General features: G+C 40.9%; 1 protein-coding gene across 2 annotated transcripts in view; it reads left to right on the plus strand.

Moving 5' to 3' along the window:
• The window catches only part of pibf1 (progesterone immunomodulatory binding factor 1), a 117,371-nt gene that overhangs the window by 44,249 nt on the left and 47,260 nt on the right, over positions 1 to 25,862 (plus strand). For both annotated transcript variants that reach the window (XM_080197841.1, XM_080197842.1), the window contains exons 11-12: positions 16,165 to 16,330; positions 21,521 to 21,671. In XM_080197841.1, the coding sequence (XP_080053967.1) occupies positions 16,165 to 16,330; positions 21,521 to 21,671 (317 nt within the window). The remainder of the gene's footprint in view (positions 1 to 16,164; positions 16,331 to 21,520; positions 21,672 to 25,862) is intronic.

Consider the following 25,862-nt stretch of genomic DNA (forward strand, 5'->3'; position numbering starts at 1 on the left):
GTGTCATTACTCTTGCCAGTTGTTTCTAAAAATGATTATAATTGTTCGTAGAAATTTAGGGACTTGAGTATTCCGCTCAATCCCTGCAGCCAATTCAGCCATTTAGTTATGGCGTGGCTGATTTGTACCTCTTCTTCACATGACCTGCTTTTGATCATATCCGTTGATATCCTTGCATGAGGAAAAACCTATTGATTTTGGATTGGGAAATGTTGATCGAGCCTGTATCCGCAGCCCTTTGGGGCAAAAAGAACTAAAGAGTTTTACCTCTCTCCATATGCAAAAGTGCTTCCTTGTTTCACCCTTGAATGCCCTGGCTCTCTTTGTAAGCTTAGGTTAAACTAATGTGAAGTATTAGTTCAATCCTGACTAGAGTAATGTTTCCAAATCTTGGCACCATACTTCAGGAACAACCTGAAGGCTTAGAGGAAGTACAGAAGAGATTGCTAGAATGCTTTCCAGGATGAGGGATTACAGTTATGTGAACAGACTGGAGTTGGGTTAATGGGTTGTTCTCATTAAAATAGAGAAAGTAAAGACAAAATTGATAAGGCTGTTTAAAATCATTAAGGTATAGATAGAGAAACTGTTTCCAGTGGCTGAATGGTCAATGACCAGAAGGTACAGATCTAAGGTATTTGGCAATAGAATCAGAGGCGACATGAAAAAAAACATTTTATTCTGATTAGAATTTGGAATGCACTGCATGACATGGTGGTGAAAACAGATTTGATAGTATTCTTCAAACAGTAATTGACTTAAACACTTGAAGGACAAAACATTGCAAGGATATGGGAATGAGTTGGGGGAATGGGACTAACAGGATTGCTTTTTGGAAGAGCTGTCAGAAACTTGATAGGCTGAATGACTACCTTCTGTGCTTATGCACAATTCAAGGACACCCAGAGTTGGGGTCTGACAAAGGCCGTATGAACAACTACAGCCCCCTTGAGATAAAGGCCAGCATTCGAGTCTTTGTAATTATTTTTTGTACTCATGTTCACAGATACCAAAATTCCATAGGTGGGATAAGTGTGTTGCCCGGGATCTGTACTACGAGCTCAGCTTTTGACCATATGTTACAGTGGCCTAGAAGGAGACATAGAGGCAGGGATTTCTGCTGCAGTTGGGCATGGTCAGCTTTGGGAGATGCACATGCGTTTCCTGTGCATGCGCAAATCCCGGAACAAGGCCGGCAATGCTGATCTCCCACCCCTACCCGCCAGAAAAGTTGTAGGTCGGGATGGGAGAAGCGAGGCCATTGTGTCAATGACAACAGCAAGCTACGAAGGGACATACATAAATTTATGGTAGATTGTCCATCCATCATTTATAGTCCGTTGAACATGAAGAAAATATTCTAATCAGCTTTTCATTGACTTAAAGTGAATGCCCATACACTTCCCCAGATTGAATTCCATCGACCAAAAATTTGCCTGCCAACTTAACCTGTATATGTCCCTTTGAAATCGTTTGTTCCCATTGATACAGTTTATTGTGTTCATAACTTCAGATTTCACCACATGATCTAGACTGAAGTCCTTTTCAAGTTCCTTTCTCTGAATCCTGTGCACAAAGCTGATTATAATTTTAGTTCCAGAAGATTCCCAAATGTGGAAACTTGGAAGAGCTTGCTCTCTGACTGATATTCTCTGACCAATAAGGGAGCAGCCATTTTGAACCAATCAGCCTATATAGTCCTCCTTGTTCAGGAGTGTGACAGAACTGAAGCACTCGGGTTTTGGAATAGATGAGAATGGGCAGAGGAAGAGAGCGAATTTGAATTTTACATTTTTAGGGATCTACTGTTTTCAGCAGCACGCCATGTTTTGTGTTGTATAGTGCATGAGTCGCAAAAACCCAGCTTGCAGGTGCAGCAGGTGGTCAGGAAGGCGAATGGGATGCTGGCCTTCATAGCGAGGGGGACTGAATATAAAAGTAGGGACGTCTTGCTGCAGCTGTATAGGGCATTGGTGAGGCCGCAGCTGGAGTACTGTGTGCAGTTTTGGGCGCCGCACCTGCGCAAAGATATTTTGGCCTTGGAGGGAGTGCAGAGGAGGTTTACTAGGCTGATGCCAGAGTTGAGGGGGTTGAGCTATGAGGAGAGGCTGAATAAACTAGGCTTGTACTCGTTAGAGTTTAGAAGAATGAGGGGAGATCTCATTGAGACGTATAAGATGATGAATGGGATGGATAGGATAGAGGTGGAGAGACTCTTCCCGCTCAAAAAAGACAGTAGGACTAGACAGCCTCAAGATAAAGGGGAGGCGGTTTAGAACGGAGTTGAGGAGGAACTTCTTCACTCAAAGGGTGGTGAATCTCTGGAATTCTCTGCCCATTGAAGTGGTGGAGGCTGCCTCGCTAAATATTTTTAAGACGTGGGTTGATGGGTTTTTGATAAGAGAGGGGATTAAGGGTTATGGGGAGAGGGCGGGAAAGTGGAACTGAGTCACGACAGATCAGCCATGATCTTATTGAATGGCGGGGCAGGCTCGAAGGGCTAGATGGCCTACTCCTGCTCCTATTTCGTATGTTCTTATGTTCTAAGGATCGTATTTCAATGTGTAGCCTACTCATTAATTTTGATACAAGTTTATCTTTGATATTTATCTATTTCATCCTTGCAAATTTTACCAAAACATAACCAGAGATGATGATGTATCATCGTGTAATACTAGTTTCAAGAATGTTCCAGAGTGATGCACTGCGAAGCTTGCTGCTTAAATATAGTTATAAGAGGCCATCCTTGAGCAACGTATTATTTAAACATTCATAAACATTCAATAATTCCAATTTAAAATCAGTTGTCTCACAGTATACATTTGGGGCAACGTGAGAAGCATATTGCTTGCGTGGACGTGAGATTGCAAAGGAATAATTTTGTTTTACATTTGGTGTATTCCACAATCCCATCAAAATCACCATGTATATTTTTTATAACCTTGAACAGTAGATGATCTGTGATGTTTTACACAGGGATCCTTCAAATCCCTTTGTAGCCTTGCATGGTTTCCTCACTCTCTTTGGACTGCTGATTTCAGCCTCTTGTGCACGCCTCCCAGTCTTCTCCTCTCCCTTTACACCCCTGCCCCCGCCCGCCCCCCCCCCCCACCCCACACACACACACACACACACACACACACACACACACACACCCCCCTTCAGTTGCTTTGACTTTGATCTTTGAAATCACCTCCGTAAAAACTGCTTCTGAATCTTAAAAAATTTTCTGAGGCTGTGTTTTTAGTCACCTCCTCACATTTGTCTCCCATTAGTTGGCATCTTCACTTTTTGCTACTCTGTAAACTGCCTATGGACATGCTATATGTTAAAGGTGGATAATAGGAGTTGTTAGAATGATTGATTGCTGAGTGTTCTCCCTCTGAACCTTAATGTTTTTCGGATGGATTTGAAAACATAACTTTCATGTTTATTTTGGTTCCCATTTAAAAGACATGGAAGAGACTTTTCTCCACATAGTTAAATTGAATTTTATATATACATTGAAACTCTGCATGCATGTTAATGGTATGCTGGTATCAGAGGATGAAGGCGGTGCTAACTAGTGTGTTCTGGATCCCAAATCACTGATCCCTCTATTAAAACTATTCTATGACATATCCAGGCATCCATGCCCATCAACAACAGATGCGATAAGAGTATTTTCAATCTGGTATTTGGAAGACGTCCAAGCTGGTATTTCCTTAACCTCTACTGTAGATAAATTTGTACTGCAAGGCAATACAAGAATTTTTAAGAATGTGTGGTGAAATATTTATCATTATAGGTAATCCAAGACTGAAATGTATATCGACTATTCTGCTGCCGTCAGTCAACTTGGCCATCTCAGATATAAAAAAGAAACTTGTCTATTTCAGCTTTGCAAATTTTACCAAAACATCACCGGAGACTATGTTGTCTCATCCATAATACTCTGAGCTTCAAGAATGCTCCAGAATGATGCACTGTGAAGCCTGCTGCTTAAGTACAGTTACAAGGGACAATCCTTGAGTAACTTCTAAGCACAAAGTATTATTCAAACATTCATAAACAAATTCTCCACAAAGTGATTGAGCACTGTCAAAAGTGCTGCGGCCCTTGACGTAAAAAGGAAAACTGCTGAGGTCTGCTTTTGTAGATAGGTCTGTTCTCAGGTACTTATGTGAGACCAAATGGTGATTCTCCCTCTAATTTTCCCTTCCTTAGTGGAGACTTTCTTGATTTCTAACCAGCATTATGAATTGTTTACAACTAGGGTTGTATTTGCAGTTTGTGTTCCCATGGCAATACTCACTGTTGGTTCAACATGTTTTGCCACTCTATTTTCGTCACTTGCAGTATGGGTTGTATAAAATAAAATTCACTGGCTGGTTGACTGTTCAACTGTAATTTGGCATGAAGCCTGCACCATTGGTGATATACTGCTTTGTGTGATATAAAAAATATTAGCAGTGAGTATATTTTTGTAGAAAAGGTCCAATGAAACTTAAGAATAGTTTTCCAAGTTTAAAAAGCGCCACTGAGGGACTTCCTAAAGTAGTCACAAAAAGCTCCAGTACTAATGATAGGCATAAGATTGCAAAGTCAAGATTAAAGCAGGACATACAGAGTTATGTAAATTTAATCTTTATTTGCACATTCAATTCTCAGTAATCAAAAAATATGTTACAATTATCTGGGTGATTTTTAGTAAACCTGTGGCACAGTGGTATTGCCACTGGAATAGTAACCTAGAGACCCAGCGTAACATTCTGGGGACCTGGGTACAAACCCCACCACGGCAGGTGATATTTTAATTCAATAAAAAGGGACCAGTGATTGTCATAAAAACCCACTTGGTCCACTGTTGTCATTTGGGGAAAGAAATCTGCCATCTTTATCCAGTTTGGCCTAATTGTGACTCCATAATCACAGCAATGTAATTGACTCTTAAATGTCCTCTGCATTCGAGGCAATTAGGGATGTGTAATAAATGCTAGCCCAGCCAGCGATTCTCACGTCCCACCAATAAATAAACTGAAATCAACCCATTTTTACATTTGCAACACCCAGGAAAATTTGATGATACTTTTTTCTGAAGGATAATTACTTTGAAATAAACTGTAAAGGTCATTTTGAATGCTTTCCAAATAGGATGTGGATATTTTAGAGTCATAGACTCAAGAATATATATTACAGCACAACGTAGTGATAATCTAAATAAGGTATTGTTGATTTGATGCAGGCAACAAAATATATGAGAATTGAATACTTAGCATTAAATAAAGAGAAACCCACATGTGCAATTTAAGGTATTGCAACAATGCAAGTTCTCTATTCTAGAAATTAATTCCACAATTTCGATTATAACTGAAGTGTATTATGCTGATCTTGAAATCCTTCAAAGTTTACAAGTATAAGTAAGTCAATCAAAGAAAAGATAATGTTTGACAGCATCTGTGGAGAGAGAATAGAGCCAACATTTCAAGTCAAGATGACCCTTTGTCAAGCTGACTCAAAACGTTGGCTCTATTCCCTCTCCAAGATGCTGGCAGACCTGCTGAGATTTTCAGCATTTTCTGTTTTTGTTTCAGATAGCAGCATCCGCAGTATTCTGCCTTTAGCAAGATAATATTTGCAAGCCTGTATAAAGTATTAAATGTTTCTGCTTGAAAACTGATCAAGAAGTCATTGCTGGACTTCAGAAGTTGATGGTTTGGTTTATCACTGTTGGAACTGAAGTAAACATTTAAGAATAGTGAACTTTTGCAGCATGATGTTATATTTAATGCATTACAAGATAATAAAAGGGGACTCATTAACATTCAGTAGTTCTAAATGCATTTTGCTTGTCGATTTCTGAGAGAATATTGGCTTTCCTTATTGGTCAGTTCATTTATATTCACCTGCAACTTACTTACATCTGCAAACAAAAATACATTCAGAAAGGTTAATCCAAGATTGCGAAACCACATTCACTAGTCAATATTTAGCATGGAACAATAATTTTTCTTTGGTAATTAATAATTATGTGAAGGGGTCCTTTTTTTTCATTCTCTCCTTCTATTTGTCCATTGCCGTTGCTAAAATCAATCTCCAACTTAGTGCCACACAACTAACTTGGTTCATTTGCTTCTGAAATTATGGCTGGGTTCCCACACCCTCACCCGCTATGATTCCTGTGACGGGGAGTATGGGAAAATTCCCTCACTTGGGCAGGAAAGTTTGTTACCCTTGGATTAAAAAGGGATGTGCAATAACAACATATCCTTGCTAATTCTCCGGCATCATTCTTTCATGAACCACAATGGCGTTATTGCCAGCAAACTAGAAATTTGCCAGTTGGGGAGGTGGCAGCAGAGGCGGGGTCACAGCACCATGACGATTACCATTTTTGTTTTTGGAAGAAATGGTGAAACACCATAAATGTTACATAAAGGAACTGGAGCTTAAAACCCTGAGATACCTTTAATTACAATGATTACAAACTTAATAATTGTTTGCAGAGAATGATTACAATCCCAGTCCCATAACAGTTTGGATTGTTAGGAATCCAGCATTGTTACTTCCATTGCTATAAAAAGGGCAGTTGCATTGTAAATATATGAAAATATATTGATAAACTTTAAATATTGTTGTTCATCTTCATCCACATCAATATTGTTTTTTATATTGCCCAGAGTGACTTTGAAATATTGGATTGATGTAATTGAATGAAATAAGGAAAATAAATTCTGTTTTGATAACCTCTCCATCTAATAACACTAGCATTGCTTATGTACTTAATTTACATGGCACAGTATAAGTGTGACTGAAACTACTATTGCTGTCAGTCCACAGTATTGAGGCAATTTATAGCAATAATATCATATGCACAGAACAAAGACTGTAATAGTATTGTCTCTTTTACTTTGTCATTCACCTTCATAGTAACCAGCTTTTGAGATAGAAATTAGTGCATCGAAATGAATGCCGTATGTAATTCATGTGTCCGAAGGTGAAATAGAATGTAGCCTCTCCAGTCCAGAATGCTCGGGACCAAGCCATTTCTTAATCTCAGAATTTTCTGGAAAATGGAAGACATTAGCGTGCCTGACTGCAAGAGTGAACCAGAAAGCACAAAAGCATATTTACCTGAAACAAAGTGTTAAAGCATCATAAAACAGTAGTAAATGTTGTTTTATTTATCCAAAAATGGTGCTTTCCATGTTTCTGTTCCCAAAATACTTTACTAAAATGATACCAATGATGTCAAAGGTCTGCTCAAATAAATTTGGAATTACTGATGTTTCCGACCAATAAATTTCTGTACTAAAGAAGTTACAGGTGCTAGTAATAATTTCCTATAGAGCTAAATATCATTTAAATTTCAATAGAATTGTTTCCATATGTATTGCATAAATAAACCATTGAATATCTGTTGAGTATCTTTGGGGCCATAGTCATTCGTGACTTTAGAGTTCCCTTGCTAACTACTATCCTATATACATTATGCATTAATACAGCTCTGCATTATCTTCTCGCTAAAGCACATGTTGATATGCCATGGATATACATCCTCATTAATAAAACTGATCATCCCTCTAATATCCCACAATGTTGTGATTTTTGTGTGACTTTTCATAATTTGATTTTAATTTATTATTGTCACAAGTATTAGCATACAGTGAAAAGAATTGTTTCTTGCAAGCTGTACGGACAAAGCATACTGTACATCAAGAAGGAATGGAGAGAGTGCAGAATGTAGTGTTACAGTCAAAGCTAAGGTGTAGAGAAAGATCAACTTGGTGTAAGGTAGGTCCATTCAAAAGTCTGATGGCAGCAGGGAAGAAGCTGTTCCTGAGTTGGTTGGTACGTGACCTCAGACTTTTGTATCTTTTCCCGTTGAAAGAAGGTGGAAGAGAGTACGTTCAGGGTGCGTGTGGTCCTTAGTTATGCTGGCAGCTTTACAGAGGCAATGGAAAGTGTAGATAGAGACAGGATGGGAGGACATGTGGATCTCAATCTATCATCATCCTTGATTTCAAAAAAAGGTTTTCTTGTTTCCTGGGGGAAAATGAACTTTACAGGTTGCAACTTGAATAATATAATGCTTATAATATGGTTCTCCTGTGAATACGGAAACATAGCAAGCAGTATTGTTTAATAAATCCTGTAATATGCCCTTTCAGCATTTTTAGTATCAAAGGATGCCTGAACATTGCAGATTTGAGCCACAAGTAGCTTCATTTTTCATTGTGTATGTGTCATGTATATTTCCTGCTTCTTATCCAATGACAGTTTTTTTTTAATCTGCATTTTGTGAACTGAGTGACCTGCACAGGCTGGGCAATTTCTTATCAGATTATCCTTTGTTTGCAGAAGTTCCATTGTAATTTGTTGCAAAGTAATTCTTGGTTGTGGCTACCTTTAATAAACATTGTCTCCCCCTCTCTGTTCAAAAATAATTTATAGTGGGTAAAAAAAATAAAATTCAGCACATCTTACCTGTACTTTGCAGCTTGAGTGATTGAACTGCTTAGATTGGTCTAACTTTGGTCTGCGTTGATTTATTAAGTAAAATTGTTTAACAGGCTCTGAATTTAGTACTTCATTTTTCTTCAAGTTAAGCAAACTGAAATAGGGATTCGTTGCATCTAGGGAACATCAACATCAATTTATTTATCATAATGTGGAATACTAAAGTGTTTTAATTTTTTTTAAAGCTAAATATAACATAACTTAAACTGAATCACTTCTACACATATAATTAAATAAACCCACCATGAAGACGCTATTGCATATGAACAGGAAAAAGCTACAAAAGTCTGAGATCACGTAACAACCTACTCAAGAACAGCTTCTCCCTGCTGCCATCGGACTTTTGAATGAATCTACCTTGTATTAAGTTGATCTTTCTCTGCAACCTTGCTGTTACAGTAACACTATATTCTGCACCCTCTCCTTTCTTTCTCTCCTGTGTATTCTGTGGACTATATGCTTTTGTCTGAATCTCAATACAAGTGACAATAATAAATCAAATGAAAAACTAAAGAGATGAATGTAACTGAGTGAGAAGAATGGCTGATAGGCATTTGTTCTTAAGTGCTAGGCCACTGATGTGGCTTAGAAATTTGGAGAGGAACAGTCACTGGGCATATATTTAATACTCCCTCTTAATATCTTGCAAGCAGAAGTGTGGGAGCAGATTGCTTTTTCAAGTTTGATGCAAGAGCAAAAGTTACAAAAACAAAATGGAAAATTGCATTGTATCTCCAGTGTCCTGGACAACATTCATTTTTCAACCAGCGTCACCGAAAATGGAATTGGGATGATTAACCTGTTAGTGGAATCGTGCTTTGTGTAATGTGGCTGCCTACATCAAAATAGTGATTGCACTTCAGAGCAATCTGTTGTATGTGAAACGCTTTGAGACATTTTTAAGATCTTATTAGAGTTACGTAATGCAAACTTGCATTGAACATATTAGTTGTTCAGTGGCAACATGGTTGAGCTATTGACACATACAAACTGAGCAATGGTTGCGCCATTTGAGGTAATTCATGTTTGTGTAGCAAAGCTACATTTTTAAGCAAGTACTGGGTCAGGAAAGATTGTTTTCTGATAACAAACTGATGATCTAATTAAATATTTCTTTCTTCAGACCCAAAATATAATGGAATGCTTTTACTCTGCAAAAATTGTTTTGACTCACAGAGAACAAATGAACTCGGCAAGAGCCCCTGGTTATAACTGTTCCCGTTCTTGTTTTGGTACTTGTCGACGCTAACATTGTGGCTTGGAGATTTATCTATTGTAAGTTCCATTTTAAGAGGACAGTTTGAAGTGTCAGACTACCTTGGCTCTTTCCACAATTATGAAAGACAAACATATTTTGAGACAAACACTTTAACCTCTTGTACTATAAATCTTTTAAGCTTTCAAATAGACAGGTGGACTTACTACTGTGCACTCACAGTAAATTGGAGGATTATGCTTAAGAAGGCACAAGGCTATATGGCCGTGAAGTCTGCTTCGCCATTCCGCGTTATCGTGGCTAGCTTTGGGCTTCAACCTCATTTTCCTGCCTGTATTCCATATCCCTTGATTCTTTGAGAGACCAAAATCTGCAACCATAAATGTATTCAATAATGTAGCATCCACGACCGTAAGTAGAAAATTCGAAAGATTCACATCTCTTTGAGTGAAGACATTTTTCTTCATGTTGGTCCTAAATGTTTGACCCTCCCCCTCCCCCCCAACCCACCCCCCCCGCCCCATCCTAAGTCTGTGTCCCGTGTTTTGGATTCCCCAATCAGCAGAAAAAAATCTCTCAGCAACCTATCATACTCTATAGGATCTTGTCTGTCTCAATGAAATCGCCCCTCAATCTTCTAAATAAAAGCCAAAAGAGAAAATGCTGGAAAATCTCAGTAGGTCTGGCAGTATCTGTACGGAGAGGAAAGAGCTGATGTTTCGACTCCAGATGACCCTTTGTCAAAGCTCGAAAGTGAGAGGAGTTAAAGGAGAAGTTGTTGAGAGTTAAAACGAGTTCAAGCAAGCCGGAGGAGAGTGGTGAAGGATGGGAATTGTTCAGGCCTCTTTTCAAGAAAGAAGCAAAGTCCTCTCAGGCCATCAAGATGTGGGATGGAGGTGTAGAGAGATTGCACATCTGTGGTGCATAGGAGGCAGTTAGGGCCTGCGAACTGGAAGCTGTCAGTGTGATAGAAAAAATGCCTCTTCTAAATAAAAGTCTGGTTTATTCAACCTCTCGTCATGGGACAACCCCCTCATCTTCAGGACCAGTTTAGTGAATCTTCACTGAACCACCACTAATGCAAGTATTATGCTTTGTTTAATACAGAGCCCAAAATTAGACGCAGTGGTCAGAATCTTGTTGAGGCTGGAAAGCTGGCAACAGGCTCAAATCCACCTCCTCCCCCCACCCCCCAATCTTTTTGGGAAAGTTGCCAAGCCACGCATCAATCATACAGAGGCCTTTCCCCTGGAATCAAGACCCCCCAGGACAAGATGTTTGCTGACTGAGAGTCATCAGCATTTTACTCAGCAGTGCCACTTGAGAGAACGGCACAAGAGGCCCATAAACTCAGGGAGACCAAGGCCCCAATTATGCAGTTTTGGGAGGGAGGGGTGAGGGTGGTCATGGGGAAAGGGATCAGCAGCAAGTGTATGAGGGTTGACCCTCAATGCACTCCCCTGACCTTCAGTTCCTCAATCAGGTGTTTGAGTACCTTTGATCGAGGGAAATTAATTGGCCATTTAAGGACCTTAATTGGCAGTGGGGTGAGAAGGCAGACCATGTGCCTTCCCACGCAGAACTTGATTCTAATGGAGGCAGGGTTCCAGTATGTCATCCAGTCTAAGAAAATGCTCTTCCCGTCTCCAGGACTCCATATGGTGGCACAGTGGTTAGCACTGCTGCCTCACAGGTTCAATTCCGGCCTTGGGTCATTGTCTGTGTTGAGTTTGCACATTCTCCTCGTGTCTGTGTGGGTTTCCTTTGGGTGCTCCGGTTTCCTCCCACAGTCCAAAGATGTGCAAGTTAGTTTGACTGGCCGTGCTAAATTGACCCTTGTGTCGGGGGATTAGCAGGGTAAATGTGTGGAGTTACGGGAATAGGGCCTCTGTGGGATTGTGGTCAGTACAGACTCAATGGGCCAAATGGCCTCCTTCTGCACTGCAGGGATTATATGACCTCCACCAACGAGAGCAGAAGATTCTGCAAGTAATCCAGATGTGGTCTCACCAGGAGCTCTGTATAATTGTAGCAAGACTTTATTTCTGTACTCCTATTTCCCAGCAGTAAAGGTCAACATACCATTTGCCTTCCAGTTGCTAGCTGTATCAGCATGCTACCTTTCTGTGTTTCTTGTATGGGCACACCCAAAAATCTCTTTGAACATCAACATTTATAAGTTTCACACCATTTTAAAAAAAAATGCTGCATTTTTATTATTGCGACCAAAGTAAATTAATTCACACTTCCTGCATTATACTTCATCTGCCATCATATTGCCCACTCGTTTACCCTCTGTCTTCCCCAGTATGCAAAATATGCACTTCTATAAGAACAAGTATGTCGTACTGAGTAGCAAGCAATCTGTTATCTGGGTAGTAAGATTAAGCTATATTTGACATGGTCTATCTCTTCAAGAATATCCAAAAATAGGTTACGTCTTTGTGTAGTGTGAGATTAGTAGTTTTTATTTCAAGTATTTTGCTTGTGATTTGGGTGAATTAAATCTTAAATTCCCTCCTTGAAACACAAAACATCAACCTATCATTTTCAAAAAGTTGTGTTGCCCTTAAATGTCTTGTGGCCAGTGGGAGGAATTGCTAAAATAATCTGGTTTTATAGCTACTGCATTAGATCATTATTTTAAAATATTTGACCGAACTGCTTGCTGCAGAATAGCTTTAATGAAAGAAGCTGGCGTATGTTAGCAATTCTAATGATGAGAATAATTTACCACAACATATTTGGGCACAGACTTCGGTTTGTATATTCAACAGTGTAACGAAGATACAATATAATTGTGTCACATTTATTATATGCTCTTTTACAATTTTTCACACCGACATACATTTTTTAATATCTCTTTGAAGTTTTCTATTTTTCATGATCGTTAAATATTACAGTTCTTACCCTACTTGCTCCTGGTATTAGAGATGTGCTGCAGCGCAGTAAATACATGCTTCGAATGCCTGTAAATCCTTGGTACAGTTGTTGAGCATACCCAGAGTTTCTAAGCAAGCAAAAAAAAGATTGCTCACATTCATACAATCCAAAGTTTCTGAGCCAACAATGACAGATGCCGTGATACAGCTGAGATGTAAAATGGTTTAGGAAATTACTCAAACTGCATTTTCTTCAGGTCAAGACGGAAAAAGGAGCAGCGTTTTTGAGATTCCTGTACTATGTCCAGAGATGAGGACTCAGCAATAACTCGACGTTGGTACTTGCTGCCATGAAATCCTTTCATTACGGATCCATAAGACATGGCTTCAGCATTTCATTAAGCTTGGCCCATCATGTGTTGCGTTAGGAATGCAGGAGGAATGGTATTGTTGCAAAATAGCAAGGATTATTTTTGTAACCAACCTTAATACTGTGTGTAAAATAAAAGATAACCCATCAAGTAGTACAGCTCCTGTGGTATAAAAGTCAAGTTAAAAGTCACATTGCTAGTATATGTAAAGTAAAATAAATTTGTTGTTTTGTAAATGTTCTAATTATTGAGTTGGCAGATATTATTTTATATTATGCGAGGTGGTGCATTTTGGTAGATTGAACCAGAGCAGGACTTACTCAGCTAATGGTAGGGCATTAGGGAGATATAGAGAACAGAGATCTAGGGGTACATGTTTGTAGCTCCTTGAAAGTGAAGTCATAGGTGGGCAGAATGGTGAAGAAGGCATTTGGCATGCTTGGTTTCATTGGTCAGAACATTGAATACATAAGAACATAAGAAATAGGAGCAGGAGTAGGCCATCTAGCCCTTCGAGCCTGCCCCGCCATTCAATAAGATCATGGCTGATCTGTCGTGGCTCAGTTCCACTTTCCCGCCCTCTCCCCATAACCCTTAATCCCCTCTCTTATCAAGAACCCATCAACCCGCTTCTTAAAAATATTTAGCGAGGCAGCCTCCACCACTTCAACGGGCAGAGAATTCCAGAGATTCACCACCCTTTGAGTGAAGAAGTTCCTCCTCAACTCCGTTCTAAACCGCCTCCCCTTTATCTTGAGGCTGTGCCCCCTAGTCCTACTGTCTTTTTTGAGCGGGAAGAGTCTCTCCACCTCTATCCTATCCATCCCATTCATCATCTTATACGTCTCAATGAGATCTCCCCTCATTCTTCTAAACTCTAACGAGTACAAGCCTAGTTTATTCAGCCTCTCCTCATAGCTCAATCCCCTCAACTCCGGTATCAGCCTAGTAAACCTCCTCTGCACTCCCTCCAGGGCCAAAATATCCTTGCGCAGGTGCGGCGCCCAAAACTGCACACAGTACTCCAGCTGCGGCCTCACCAATGCCCTATACAGCTGCAGCAAGACCTCCCTACTTTTATATTCAATCCCCCTCGCTATGAAGGCCAGCATCCCATTCGCCTTCCTGACCACCTGCTGCACCTGCAAGCTGGGTTTTTGCGACTCATGCGCAAGGACCCCGAGGTCCCTCTGCACCGTCGCCTGCTGCAGTTTTTCGCCACGTAAGTAATACAGGAGTCGGAACGTCTTATTGAAGTTGTACAAGACGTTGGGAAGGCCACATTTGGAATACTGTGTGCAATTCTAGTCACCCTATTATAGAAAGGGTATTATTAAACTAGAAAGAGTGCAGAAAAGATTTACTAGGATGCTACTGAGACTTGATGGATTGAGTTATAAGGAGAGGCTGGATAGACCGGGACTTTTTCCTTTAGAGCATAGGAGGCTGAGGGGTGATCTTATAGAGGTCTACAAAATAATAAGCGGCACAGATCAGCTCGATAGTCAATATCTTTTCCCAAAGGTAAGGGAGTGTAAAACTAGAGGGCATAGGTTTAAGGTGAGAGGGGAGAGATACAAAAGTGTCCAACGGGGCAGTTTTTTCACACAAAGGGTAGTGAGTGTCTGGAACAAAGTGCCAGAGGTAATAGTAGAAGCAGGTACAATTTTGTCTTTTAAAAAGCATTTAGATAGTTACATGGATACAATGGGTATAGAGAGATATGGACCAAATGCGGGCAATTGCGATTAGCTTTGGGGTTTTACAAAAGAAAGGGCGGCATGGACAAGTTAGATCGAAGAGCCTGTTTCCATGCTGTAAATCTCTATGATTCTATAATATGATGTATAACATTTTTGTTTAATTTGTGAAGTATTATTGGATTGTTCGTTACATCTTTAGGAGGAAATTGTAAATAATTGATCTGTTTTTGTATATGTTGTACATAAATACTCTTAACCTTTTCAAAACGCAGGATAAATATAGTAGAGGGAAAGGTTCTGTAACTCCATCATTGGATGCATGGAGCAGAAGTCATTAGTCTTACTAAAATGATCATTTATTGGGTCTTGACCAAGATCCAATGCCTGCAATTGATAAAATCTCACTTCCTATTATATTTGGTTTTTTAATAGTTATTTCGCAGTGAAGTTTCATGTAATTTAGAGAGAGAGTGCTGAAAAATCTCAGCAGGTTTGGCAGCATCTGTAAGGAGAGAAAAGAGATGATGTTTCAAATTCAGGTGACCCTTTGTCAAAGCTCCAAAGCTGACTGAGATTTTCTCTTTTGGTTTCAGATTCCAGCATCCATAATAATTTGCTTTTATTTCATGTAATTTTCTTTGCTGTGAATTGCTTAATAAGATTTATTAGCTTTTTCATTTCATTGGAGGTAATATTTTGCACTTCTCCTCTGCACCAACAGACCCTCGTGGCAGATAGTTGCTCTGAAGGCTGTAGCACTCCAATACCTCACCCAAACATTTAACCTTTATGTATAGATATGAACAGTGATTAGTCAGCATCCACCTTGTTAAGATTTCAGCCTGACCTGGTGCTGTCCAAGTCCAACATTTAGGCCAGATTTTTTTTTGGCTAATTTGAAATTGGGGGTAAAAGTCCTCACAGGATTTTTTTTTTGCCCTCCTATATAATATTACAAGACGCATTCACCACTGTCAAATCTAAGACAACCTCATTTGGAGGGAAAAAAACCTAAATTGATCTAGGCTACTCTTGGTATGCGCATCCTACTTATTAGCATTTTGATAAAGTTTATTAGTCACAAGTAAGGCCTACGTTAACACTACAATGAAGTTATTGTGAAATTCCCCTAGTCGCCACACTCTGATGCCTGTTCGGATAAATGCACCTAACCAGCATGTCTTTCAGACTGTGGGAGGAAACTAGAGCACCCGGAAGAAACCCATGCAGACACAGGGAGAGCATACAAACTCCACTCAGACAGTGACCCAAGCAGGGAATCGAACCTGGGTCCTTTGCACTGTGATGCAGCAGTGCTAACCACGGTGCCACCGTGCCACCCCTACTTGGACGACAACTTGCCCTACTTGGGGAAGCCAACTTGAATTCTATTCATTAGAAACCTTTATGGAGATGCGATATTATTATAATTTAATGTAAGTTGACTAAAGCAGACATTACATATATTTTTCTACCTCTGTCTTGCTTTCCAGGTTTAGACAGATGCAGGTCAGCACAGACAGCCGCATATCTGAACTCATGAATCAGACAAAGCTAAAAACGTTTGAGGCAGAGCGAGCTCAGTTGGTGCAAGAGGAAACGGCCAAGAATCTCAAGCAGTGCCAGGTGGAATGTGATAAATACCAAAAGAAACTCGAGGTAGAATATTTGGTGTTGTTTTCATTTTACAGCCACCAGATAATATACATAAAAGACACAATGAAAAAATCAAGTCCACATCATTACACATAACGCTACTTTGCATTATCCATTTTGCTGTTCAACTCCACTGCCATACACAATGGCCTTGAACTGACACCTTAGATGGTGAACAAGCATGCTAGCCAGGCAGTATTGGGGGGGGCCTGAATTTGTGAAAGGACACACCTCTGCTTCTCCATTATTTTCATCCCAAAATTATGGAGGAGGGGGGAATGGCTTGCACCCATCCCTCACCTTATCTAAAGCCATTGTAATTGACGGAGCTACCTTCCCCTGCCAGTTTCACTGTTAATATGGTCAAATCTGAATGAAGCAACCATTTTGATGAAACCATCATGGCACTGGTGGGGGCATAATGCTCCTTTCCCAAAGGCAATATTGCTGTGTGGAGAAGCAGCTGAGGAACTTCTAACTGTAACTTTTTTTGAAAAATGTAACTCCCTACCGAAAACAGACAGGCTCTCCTCTCCACAATAAAACAGCTGAGCACTAATTCATCTTCCCTGTCCTTTTACAGGACAAGGCCCCAAGGCAGGTGTTAAATGTATAAGAAGAGCCATCGCCTTTATGTAATTGACTCCAAACCATGGATTTGCATCCAGGACAATGCCCAGCCAGGGTGGCAATCAGAAGTCCCCACTATAGTGTATTCTGACGGCGGAACAAGGGTTTGAGTGATTTAGTATGAACAATGTCACTGTAGATCATAGAATTCCTACATTATTAGAGGAGGCCATTCGGCCCATCAAGTCTACACCAACCACAATCCCACCCCGGCCCTATTTCTGTAACCCCATATTTTTACCCTGCTTGTCCCCCTGACATTATGTTCGATTTAGCATGACCAATCAACCTAATCTGCACATTTTTGGATTGTGGGGGGAAACCAAAGCACCTGGAGGAAACCCACACAGAAATGGAGAGAATGTGCAAACTCCACATAGATGGTGACCCAACACCAGAATTGAACCCGGGTCCCTGGCGCTGTGAGGCAGCATGGCTATCCATTGTGCCACCCTTATCTGCTAGTCTTTGTAGAATTTTACTATTTATTTTGTATTCAAATTCTATGCATACCTAACAGTATTTACTTCATGTTGTGAAATTCTATCCACAATCAGTGAAGCCAAATTCCATGGAACCAAAAGTAAATTTAGAATATAGCAAGGGACAGTACATGGTAAGCTGCATCAAAGGACACAATGCATGTTGTTTCACTGATTTAACACAAAAGCCCAATATGAATTGATGCTTTCAAGGTCAGGGGGATAAAGGGGGAAAGTCTGAAGAAGTAACAGCTGATTTTTTTGAGCCCTGTTGTAAAATATGTCCTGAAACATTTCTGAGTTTGTACTGGGAACCAGCTGTCCCGTTTTGAAAAGTATATTTTCTAATTCTTTTAAAGTTTATTCATCAGTGTCACAAGAAGGCGTACGTTAACACTACAATGAAGTTACTGTGAAAATCCCCTAGTCACCACATTCTGGCACCTGTAAGGGATACACTGAGGGAGAATTTAGCATGGCAATGCACGTAACCAGCACATCTTTCAGACTTGTGGGAGGAAACCATTGCGCCAGGAGGAAACCGACGCAGACATGGGGACAGTATACAGACTCCGCACTGACAGTGATCTAAGATGAGAATCAAACCCAGGTCCCTGGCGCTGTGAGGCAGCAGTGCTAACCACTGTGCCACCATGCCGCCCACATTCCTGATAAAGTCACTGTTAGAGTCGAGACTGGAGGGGACAAATGTTTAAGAAGATAGTTCGTGTTGGGGTACCAGAGCAGAAACCCCAAAGTATATTATGGAATATGACTAGACCCCAACAGTTTTTTTTTGTTTTGGCATTCATGTAAGGTTACGATGTGACTCTGTTGACCTGTTCAGAAACTTTTATCAAAACAAACTTTATTTACAATGCAATTTAACTATAACAAATGAATTAGCTTAACTTTTACCAATTGAATTACTTGAACATAAACTACTAACCTATTTTGTTAATTCCAATATAAGTAATATTCCTCTTATAGACTAAAAATGCCTCTTCAGAATCAGTTAACCAAGCCCAGGCTTACATGCTTGTACTTTTTAACAGCCCAAGACCCTTCTGAACACCCCTGAAGAGAGAGACAGAAAAACATTGGTCTTCTGACAGCCCCAAACAGCGGCCTCCAAAGAGAGACAGACAGACAAAGCGTTTCTTGCTTCTCTCAGAACCAAGCAGAAACTGTTCTTGATTTTAAAAGCAATGTCTATCTGGCAAACTTAGCGCCACCCATAAACCCATGACTGTCTATGTCAATCAGCCTTATCAAAACCCTACTCTGATACCTCAGGGGAAAAACCAAATTTTAAAAAAATGCATTAACTCAGATTAAAACAAATACATCCTTGCTAAAATAAGTCATTAGCCTGAATTTTTAGCATGTGAGCTGCCTGTTGCAGACAAATCAGCATTCTGTAAAATGGAACTGAATTTTAAATATACCCTTTACAAGCAGTATGATAAAAATGTACTTTGTAAAGGCACAGTCTCATCACATTAATCATGCGGAAAAGAAGCTAGACAAAATTTTTCATCCCCAGAATGGTCCATGGGATATTGGGCAATTTCAGTTGAAGAAATTGTGGTCTGATAGCCGTGTCTGATGATGGGCGATTAAACCAGATACGCTCAAATCTGTGCCCAATTGACTTTAGGGAGGAAAGCTGTGAGGATCATAATGGGAGAATGAAGCTGAGATGAGAGCAAAGATTTCACTGTGGACAAGGACAACAAAAGTGGGGATGAGGATCTGCTTGACCAGATCATAAACTTTTAAGTGCCACGGCAAATCAAAGGTTAAGAGGTTGAGAGTTTGAAATTACAATTAAAAGTGACCTGGGGAGCATTCTCTTTCAGAGAGAATGCAAGATTAATTTATGTTCATGGAAAAAATAACACTCAGCACCAGCCATCAAAAAATGGTGCACTTGAATATTTATAAAGCACCACAATCAGATTGAACAGGTCTGAGAGTTCTTAAAAGAAAAATTGTTTCAGCTCATTAGGTAAAACCATGGCACCAGAAGTCTGGGAAGTAACAAATGTTATTCCAATCTTTGAAAAGATCAGAAGCATGATCCTGGGAATTACAGACTGTTACCTTGACTACTACAATGAAAACGATATATTAGAATATCAATGAAACTTTTGAGGTGCATCTAATGAGTACAACCAGTGCTTTCCAGAAATAATTAAAATGTCTACCCCTCAAAATTGTCCATGTGCTCTGAAATTGCTGCTTCTAAATTTAACAAGTAAAATCTCTTTTTTAAAAAATTGAACTATTTCTGTGGCACCTATAATAGTTCTTCAGAAGTATTGGGTGTGCAGGTTTGGAATCCATTAGGAATAGATGTTAATATTGCAAATATTGGATGCCAATACATTTTGTTTTTAAGCATTTGCTAAAGTATCCCACATTTTTTATTTCCATCATTAAGTTTAATCAATGCACATGGTTTAAGATAGATTAATCATTAAAAGTGATTCACAGTTCTACATAACAACAGTGACCAGATTTCAAAAAGTACTTACTTTGTCTAACACAGATATCTGGCAGTTATGAAAAGCTTAAATAAATGCAAGTTAGTTCTACTTAAACTCATTTGAAAGCCTTGCAAGATCGGTATCTTTCCTGAACATAGATCCCAATGGAATATTTCCATTTAATCACCTCGCCCAACTTTTCTCACCTATACCAAAGCAGCTTATGTTCCTTACTTGGTACAAGATGGACCAAGTTAGTGGAATGAAAATACTTTTGATTAATTCCGTCTCCATAAGTTGAGGAGTTAGTATTTCAATGGGAGATTACTGCTGGATTGTCTACTTTTAAGATCATCTTGTACCTCCTTGTCCATAATTATCTTAATACTTTTAAGGCTGTATTCTAAGTCACGTCATTTTCATATTAGCATGAGTCATGATTCATACATTCATGCAGAAAAAATACCAATCCATTCAAGCAGCATATTTTAAGTGCTTTGTGTAGTTCTGGTAGTTTAGTACTGAAGTTTGTAACTGAGTTGTTTGGAAGAAGGGAATATTCACTGATGTGGGGACACAATCACGAGGTGGCTTACATGAGGGAGAACAAAGTGCTGGCGTGGACTTGATGAACAAAAAGGCCTCTCTGTTCTGTGACATTGCAGAAAGCTTTTAATCGCTTGGTGGAATTTAAATATTCAGGCATTTTTTAATAACTTGAGCTAGTAACTATTTTTAAACAAGCTAATGAATGGCTGGTGTCTTGTCTTTCACCTGATAATTTAAGGTACGTTATACAGTACCTTGTACAGTATAGTTTTCAGTGCTAATGCAACTGAAGTGCATTGCAGTTTTCATTCACTCCTATTTATGAACCAGCCAAAGAATTATAAATTCACTCTGAAGACTGGAGGTGGGATTTTCTGACCCCATCCCCCTCCACGCTCCCACCCCTAACTTTGCTCCCCTGGTCTTCCACTGTCCACACCCTCTTCTCTCCACTCTTCTCCTTTGTACCCTTTCTCTCATTCTACAGTATTTTGTCATCATCCTCCTCCTCTTCCCCTTCCTCTCCCCGTCTTCTTCCTTTCTTTCACCCAACACTTCTCCTCACTTGCCCCCTTCCTGTAGCTGCTGTTTCTGACCTATACCATCCATCCTCTTTCCTCCTTTTATCTCACACTCCTCTTTTCTTGACTTCCACGACTCCATGTTTCTCTTCATTCCGTTCTGCATCTCACCCTTCCATGTTTCTCCTCACCCCTTTTTCTTACCACTTCTCCTGCCTAGATCCAATTATTCCCTGCTGCCTTCATCTGACTATAAAATGGTTCTTCACTTCTCATTGATAAAGGCACTGGAGCTTCACTAGTTAATGTAAAATTCCTTAGTGTGTTAATTCAACAGCATAATTAGCCTTTTAAGTAAATCAGTTAAAGCCTGTGTTGAATGGCACACAGAGGAATTTTATGTAAGCATGCTAACTAGTAAATTGATAGTTAAATTTTCCATGTAATTTGCATTTACGAGTTAGAATGTAAAAACAAGTTTACAGTAAATTGTGAGTTCTTGCATTATCCTCTCAACAGGTTTTAACAAAAGAATTTTACAGACTGCAGTCATCAGCAGATAAGCATACCACTGAACTTCAGGCACAAAACTCTGAGCTTCAAGCACGATTGGTGACCTATGAGAAGCTAGAAGAGGAACTGGATGGTGTTATAATGCAATCGGCTGAAAGTAGGTCAACGTGCAGAGTTGGAATTAGAACATAAGAACATAAGAAATAGGAGCAGGAGTAGGCCATCTAGCCCTTCGAGCCTGCCCCGCCATTCAATAAGATCATGGCTGATCTGTCGTGGCTCAATTCCACTTTCCCGCCCTCTCCCCATAACCCTTAATCCCCTCTCTTATCAAAAACCCATCAACCCGCGTCTTAAAAATATTTAGCAAGGCAGCCTCCACCACTTCAACGGGCAGAGAATTCCAGAGATTCACCACCCTTTGAGTGAAGAAGTTCCTCCTCAACTCTGTTCTAAACCGTCCCCCCTTTATCTTGAGGCTGTGCCCCCTAGTCCTACTGTCTTTTTTGAGCGGGAAGAGTCTCTCCACCTCTATCCTATCCATCCCATTCATCATCTTATACGTCTCAATGAGATCTCCCCTCATTCTTCTAAACTCTAACGAGTACAAGCCTAGTTTATTCAGCCTCTCCTCATAGCTCAACCCCCTCAACTCCGGCATCAGCCTAGTAAACCTCCTCTGCACTCCCTCCAAGGCCAAAATATCTTTGCGCAGGTGCGGCGCCCAAAACTGCACACAGTACTCCAGCTGCGGCCTCACCAATGCCCTATGCAGCTGCAGCAAGACCTCCCTACTTTTATATTCAATCCCCCTCGCTATGAAGGCCAGCATCCCATTCGCCTTCCTGACCACCTGCTGCACCTGCAAGCTGGGTTTTTGCGACTCGTGCGCAAGGACCCCGAGGTCCCTCTGCACCGTCGCCTGCTGCAGTTTTTCGCCACGTAAGTAATAGTCCTTCCTACCATTATTCCTACCAAAGTGAACCACCTCACACTTGCCAACATTAAATTCCATTTGCCATTTCCTGGCCCATTCGCCCAGCCTATCTAGATCCTTCTGCAGACTCTCCACACCCTCCACACAATTTGCCGTTCCCCCAATCTTGGTGTCATCAGCAAATTTCGACACCCTACACTCGGTTCCCTCCTCCAGATCATCTATATAAATGGTAAAAAGCTGAGGCCCCAGCACCGACCCCTGGGGCACTCCACTAGTCACCATCCGCCAATCCGAATAGCACCCGTTGACCCCCACTCTCTGCCTCCTATTTGACAACCAATCCTCTATCCACGCTAACACCCTACCCCCAACTCCATGTCCCTCGACCTTCTGCAATAACCTCTTGTGAGGTACTTCGTCAAACGCCTTCTGAAAATCCAGAAAGACCACATCCACCGGCTCTCCTCTATCCACTGCCCTAGACACATCCTCATAGAACTCCAGTAAATTTGTCAGACACGACTTCCCTTTAATGAAACCGTGCTGCGTCTGCTCTATCAAGCAATTGCTTTCAAGATGCCTCGCAATTTCCTCCTTAATGACGGATTCTAACATTTTACCTACCACAGACGTTAAACTAACCGGCCTATAGTTCCCCGCCTTTTGCCTGGCACCCTTCTTAAACAACGGCGTAACATTAGCCGTTTTCCAATCTTCCGGCACTTCCCCGGAATCCAGCGACATCTGGAAAATAACCACCAAGGCATCCACTATCACCTCCGCCATTTCTTTCAGAACCCTCGGATGCATTCCATCCAGTCCTGTGGACTTGTCCACAATCAGCCCCTCCATTCTGTCGAGCACCGCCTCTCTAGTAACAGTAATGTCATTAAGACCCTCCAGTCCTACCACATTTCCATCGCTAACACCCGGCAAATTATTCACGTCCTCCTCCGTGAAGACAGAAACAAAAAAGTTATTCAATACCTTAGCCATATCCCCATCCCCTACCACTAGGTCCCCTTTCTCATCCTCTAAAGGACCAACGTTCACCCTAGCCAGCATCTTCCTTTTTATATATTTATAAAAACTCTTGCTATCCTTTTTTATATTAAGCGCTAGCCCAGCTTCATAGTTTCTCCTACCCTTCTTTATCAACTTCTTTGTCAATCTTTGTTGACATTTAAACCTCTCCCAATCCTCTTCTCGCCCACTACTCTTAGCTACTCTAAATTCCTCCGCTTTTAATTTAACACTTTCCTTCACCTCCTTCGTTATCCACGGCTTATTACCTCTCCTCCTACGGTCCTTTTTGACCATCGGAATAAATTTCCGCTGAGCACCAAGAAAGATCTCCTTAAAGATCCTCCACTGCTCCTCAGCAGACCCTCCCTCCAACGCGCTCCCCCAGTCAACATTCGCCAATTCTTCTCTCATCCTACCGTACTCCCCTCTATTCAAACAAAGTACGCTTGTCTAGGAACCCACTTTCTCCTCCTCCATCTGCACCAGAAACTCCACCATACAATGATCACTCTCCCCAAGAGGATCCTTCACCGCAAGGTCCCTAATTCTACCCGCCTCATTACATAGCACCAGATCCAAGATAGCTCGCTCCCTCGTTGGCTCCAACACACACTGTTCCAGGAAACTATCCCGGCAGCATTCCAAGAACTCCTCCTCGAGCCCACCGCGTCCAACATGGGTCGACCAATCAATATGCAGATTGAAATCCCCCATAACTACGGCCGTCCCATTCCTGCATGCCGCACTTATTTGTGCGTTAACAGCCCGCCCCACCTCCAGATCATTATTCGGGGGCCTATAGACGACACCCACCAGCGTCTTCCTCCCTTTGCTGTTCCTAATCTCCACCCACAACAATTCCACGTTCTGCTCCTTGGCTCCAATATCATCCCTTGCTACCACCTTGATGCTATCCTTAATCAGCAGAGCTACGCACCCCTCCTTTTCCCTCCTGCCTATCCTTCCTAAACACTTGATAGCCCTGTACATTCAGCTCCCAGTCCCTGTCACCTTGCAGCCACGTCTCTGTAATGGCCACCAGATCGTATCCATTTGTGTCGATCTGCGCCACCAGCTCATCCACTTTATTCCGAATGCTTCGTGCATTCAGATAAAGCGCTTTCATCCCAGCCTTCACCTGGACCCTATTTGCCGTAACGCCACCAACCATACTCACGCCCCCTACTCCCTCTATTATTGGGACATCCTCGGCCTTTTCCCTTACCTGTACCCTATCCAAATGGCAAATGTGTTAATAAAGAACATCCTGACAATTTTGTTACAGCATGTGCATAGAGGACATTTTCCCCATATCAGATTTATCATGATATTTTAAGATACACGATACACCTACCAATGTCAAAGAATAGTACAACACAGGAACAGGCCTCTCAGCCAACCAAGCATCTATGTGGTCCGTATCCCTCTATTCCTTGACTATTCATTTATTTGGTAAGAAGTCTCACAACACCAGGTTAGAGTCCAACCAGTTTATTCAATAGTAATCTCACAAGCTTTCGGAAATGTGTTTCTTCGTCAGGTGTGTGGAAGGTTCTGATCAGAAAAGGGCATATAAAGTCACACACAGTTTACAGAATACTGATTAGAATGCAAGTCTTTCCAACTAACCTACTATTCAAGTCTTAAAGCTGCAGACAATGTGAGTGGAGATAGCATTAGCCTGAGTTAAAGAGATGTGTATTGTTTCCAGATAGGACAGTAAGTGACAAAGGTAGTGCGGTGACCAGAACTGTACACAATATTCTAAATGTGGCCTAGCTAAAGTTCTATACAGCTGCAACATGACTTGCCAATTTTTATACTCTATGCCCCAACCAATGAAGGCAAGCATGCCGTATGCCTTCTTGACCATCTTAGCCACTTGTGTTGCCACTTTCAAGAAACCATGGACCTGTGTGCCTAAATCCTTCTATATAATGTTTCTAAGGGTTCTGCTATTTTTATATACTCATTTCCTGTATTAGACTTTCCAAAATGCATCAGCTAACATATGTTCATCTGCCATTTCTCCACTCAAGTCTCCAGCCTGTCTGTATCCTGCTGTATCTTCCTGCAGTCCTCCTTGCTATCTGCAGCTCTCCCAATCTTTGTGTAATCTCCAAAATAATCAGACCACCTACATTCTCCTCCAACACCAGGGGTCCTAGCACTGATTCCTGTGGAACACCACTATGTGGGTATGCCGGCGTTGGACTGGCGTAAACACAGCAAAAAGTCTGACAACACCAGGCTTTAGTCCAACCGATTTATTTGATAATACTCACAAGCTTTCGAGGTTTCCCTCTTCTAGGGAACCTGGTGTTGTCAGACTTTTTACTGTGAACACCACTATCACAGATCTCCAGTCAGAAAAATACCCTT

Source organism: Carcharhinus amblyrhynchos, chromosome 10 (genome assembly GCF_965287045.1).
Source record: "Carcharhinus amblyrhynchos chromosome 10, sCarAmb.v2.hapA, whole genome shotgun sequence".
Lineage (NCBI taxonomy): Eukaryota > Metazoa > Chordata > Chondrichthyes > Carcharhiniformes > Carcharhinidae > Carcharhinus > Carcharhinus amblyrhynchos.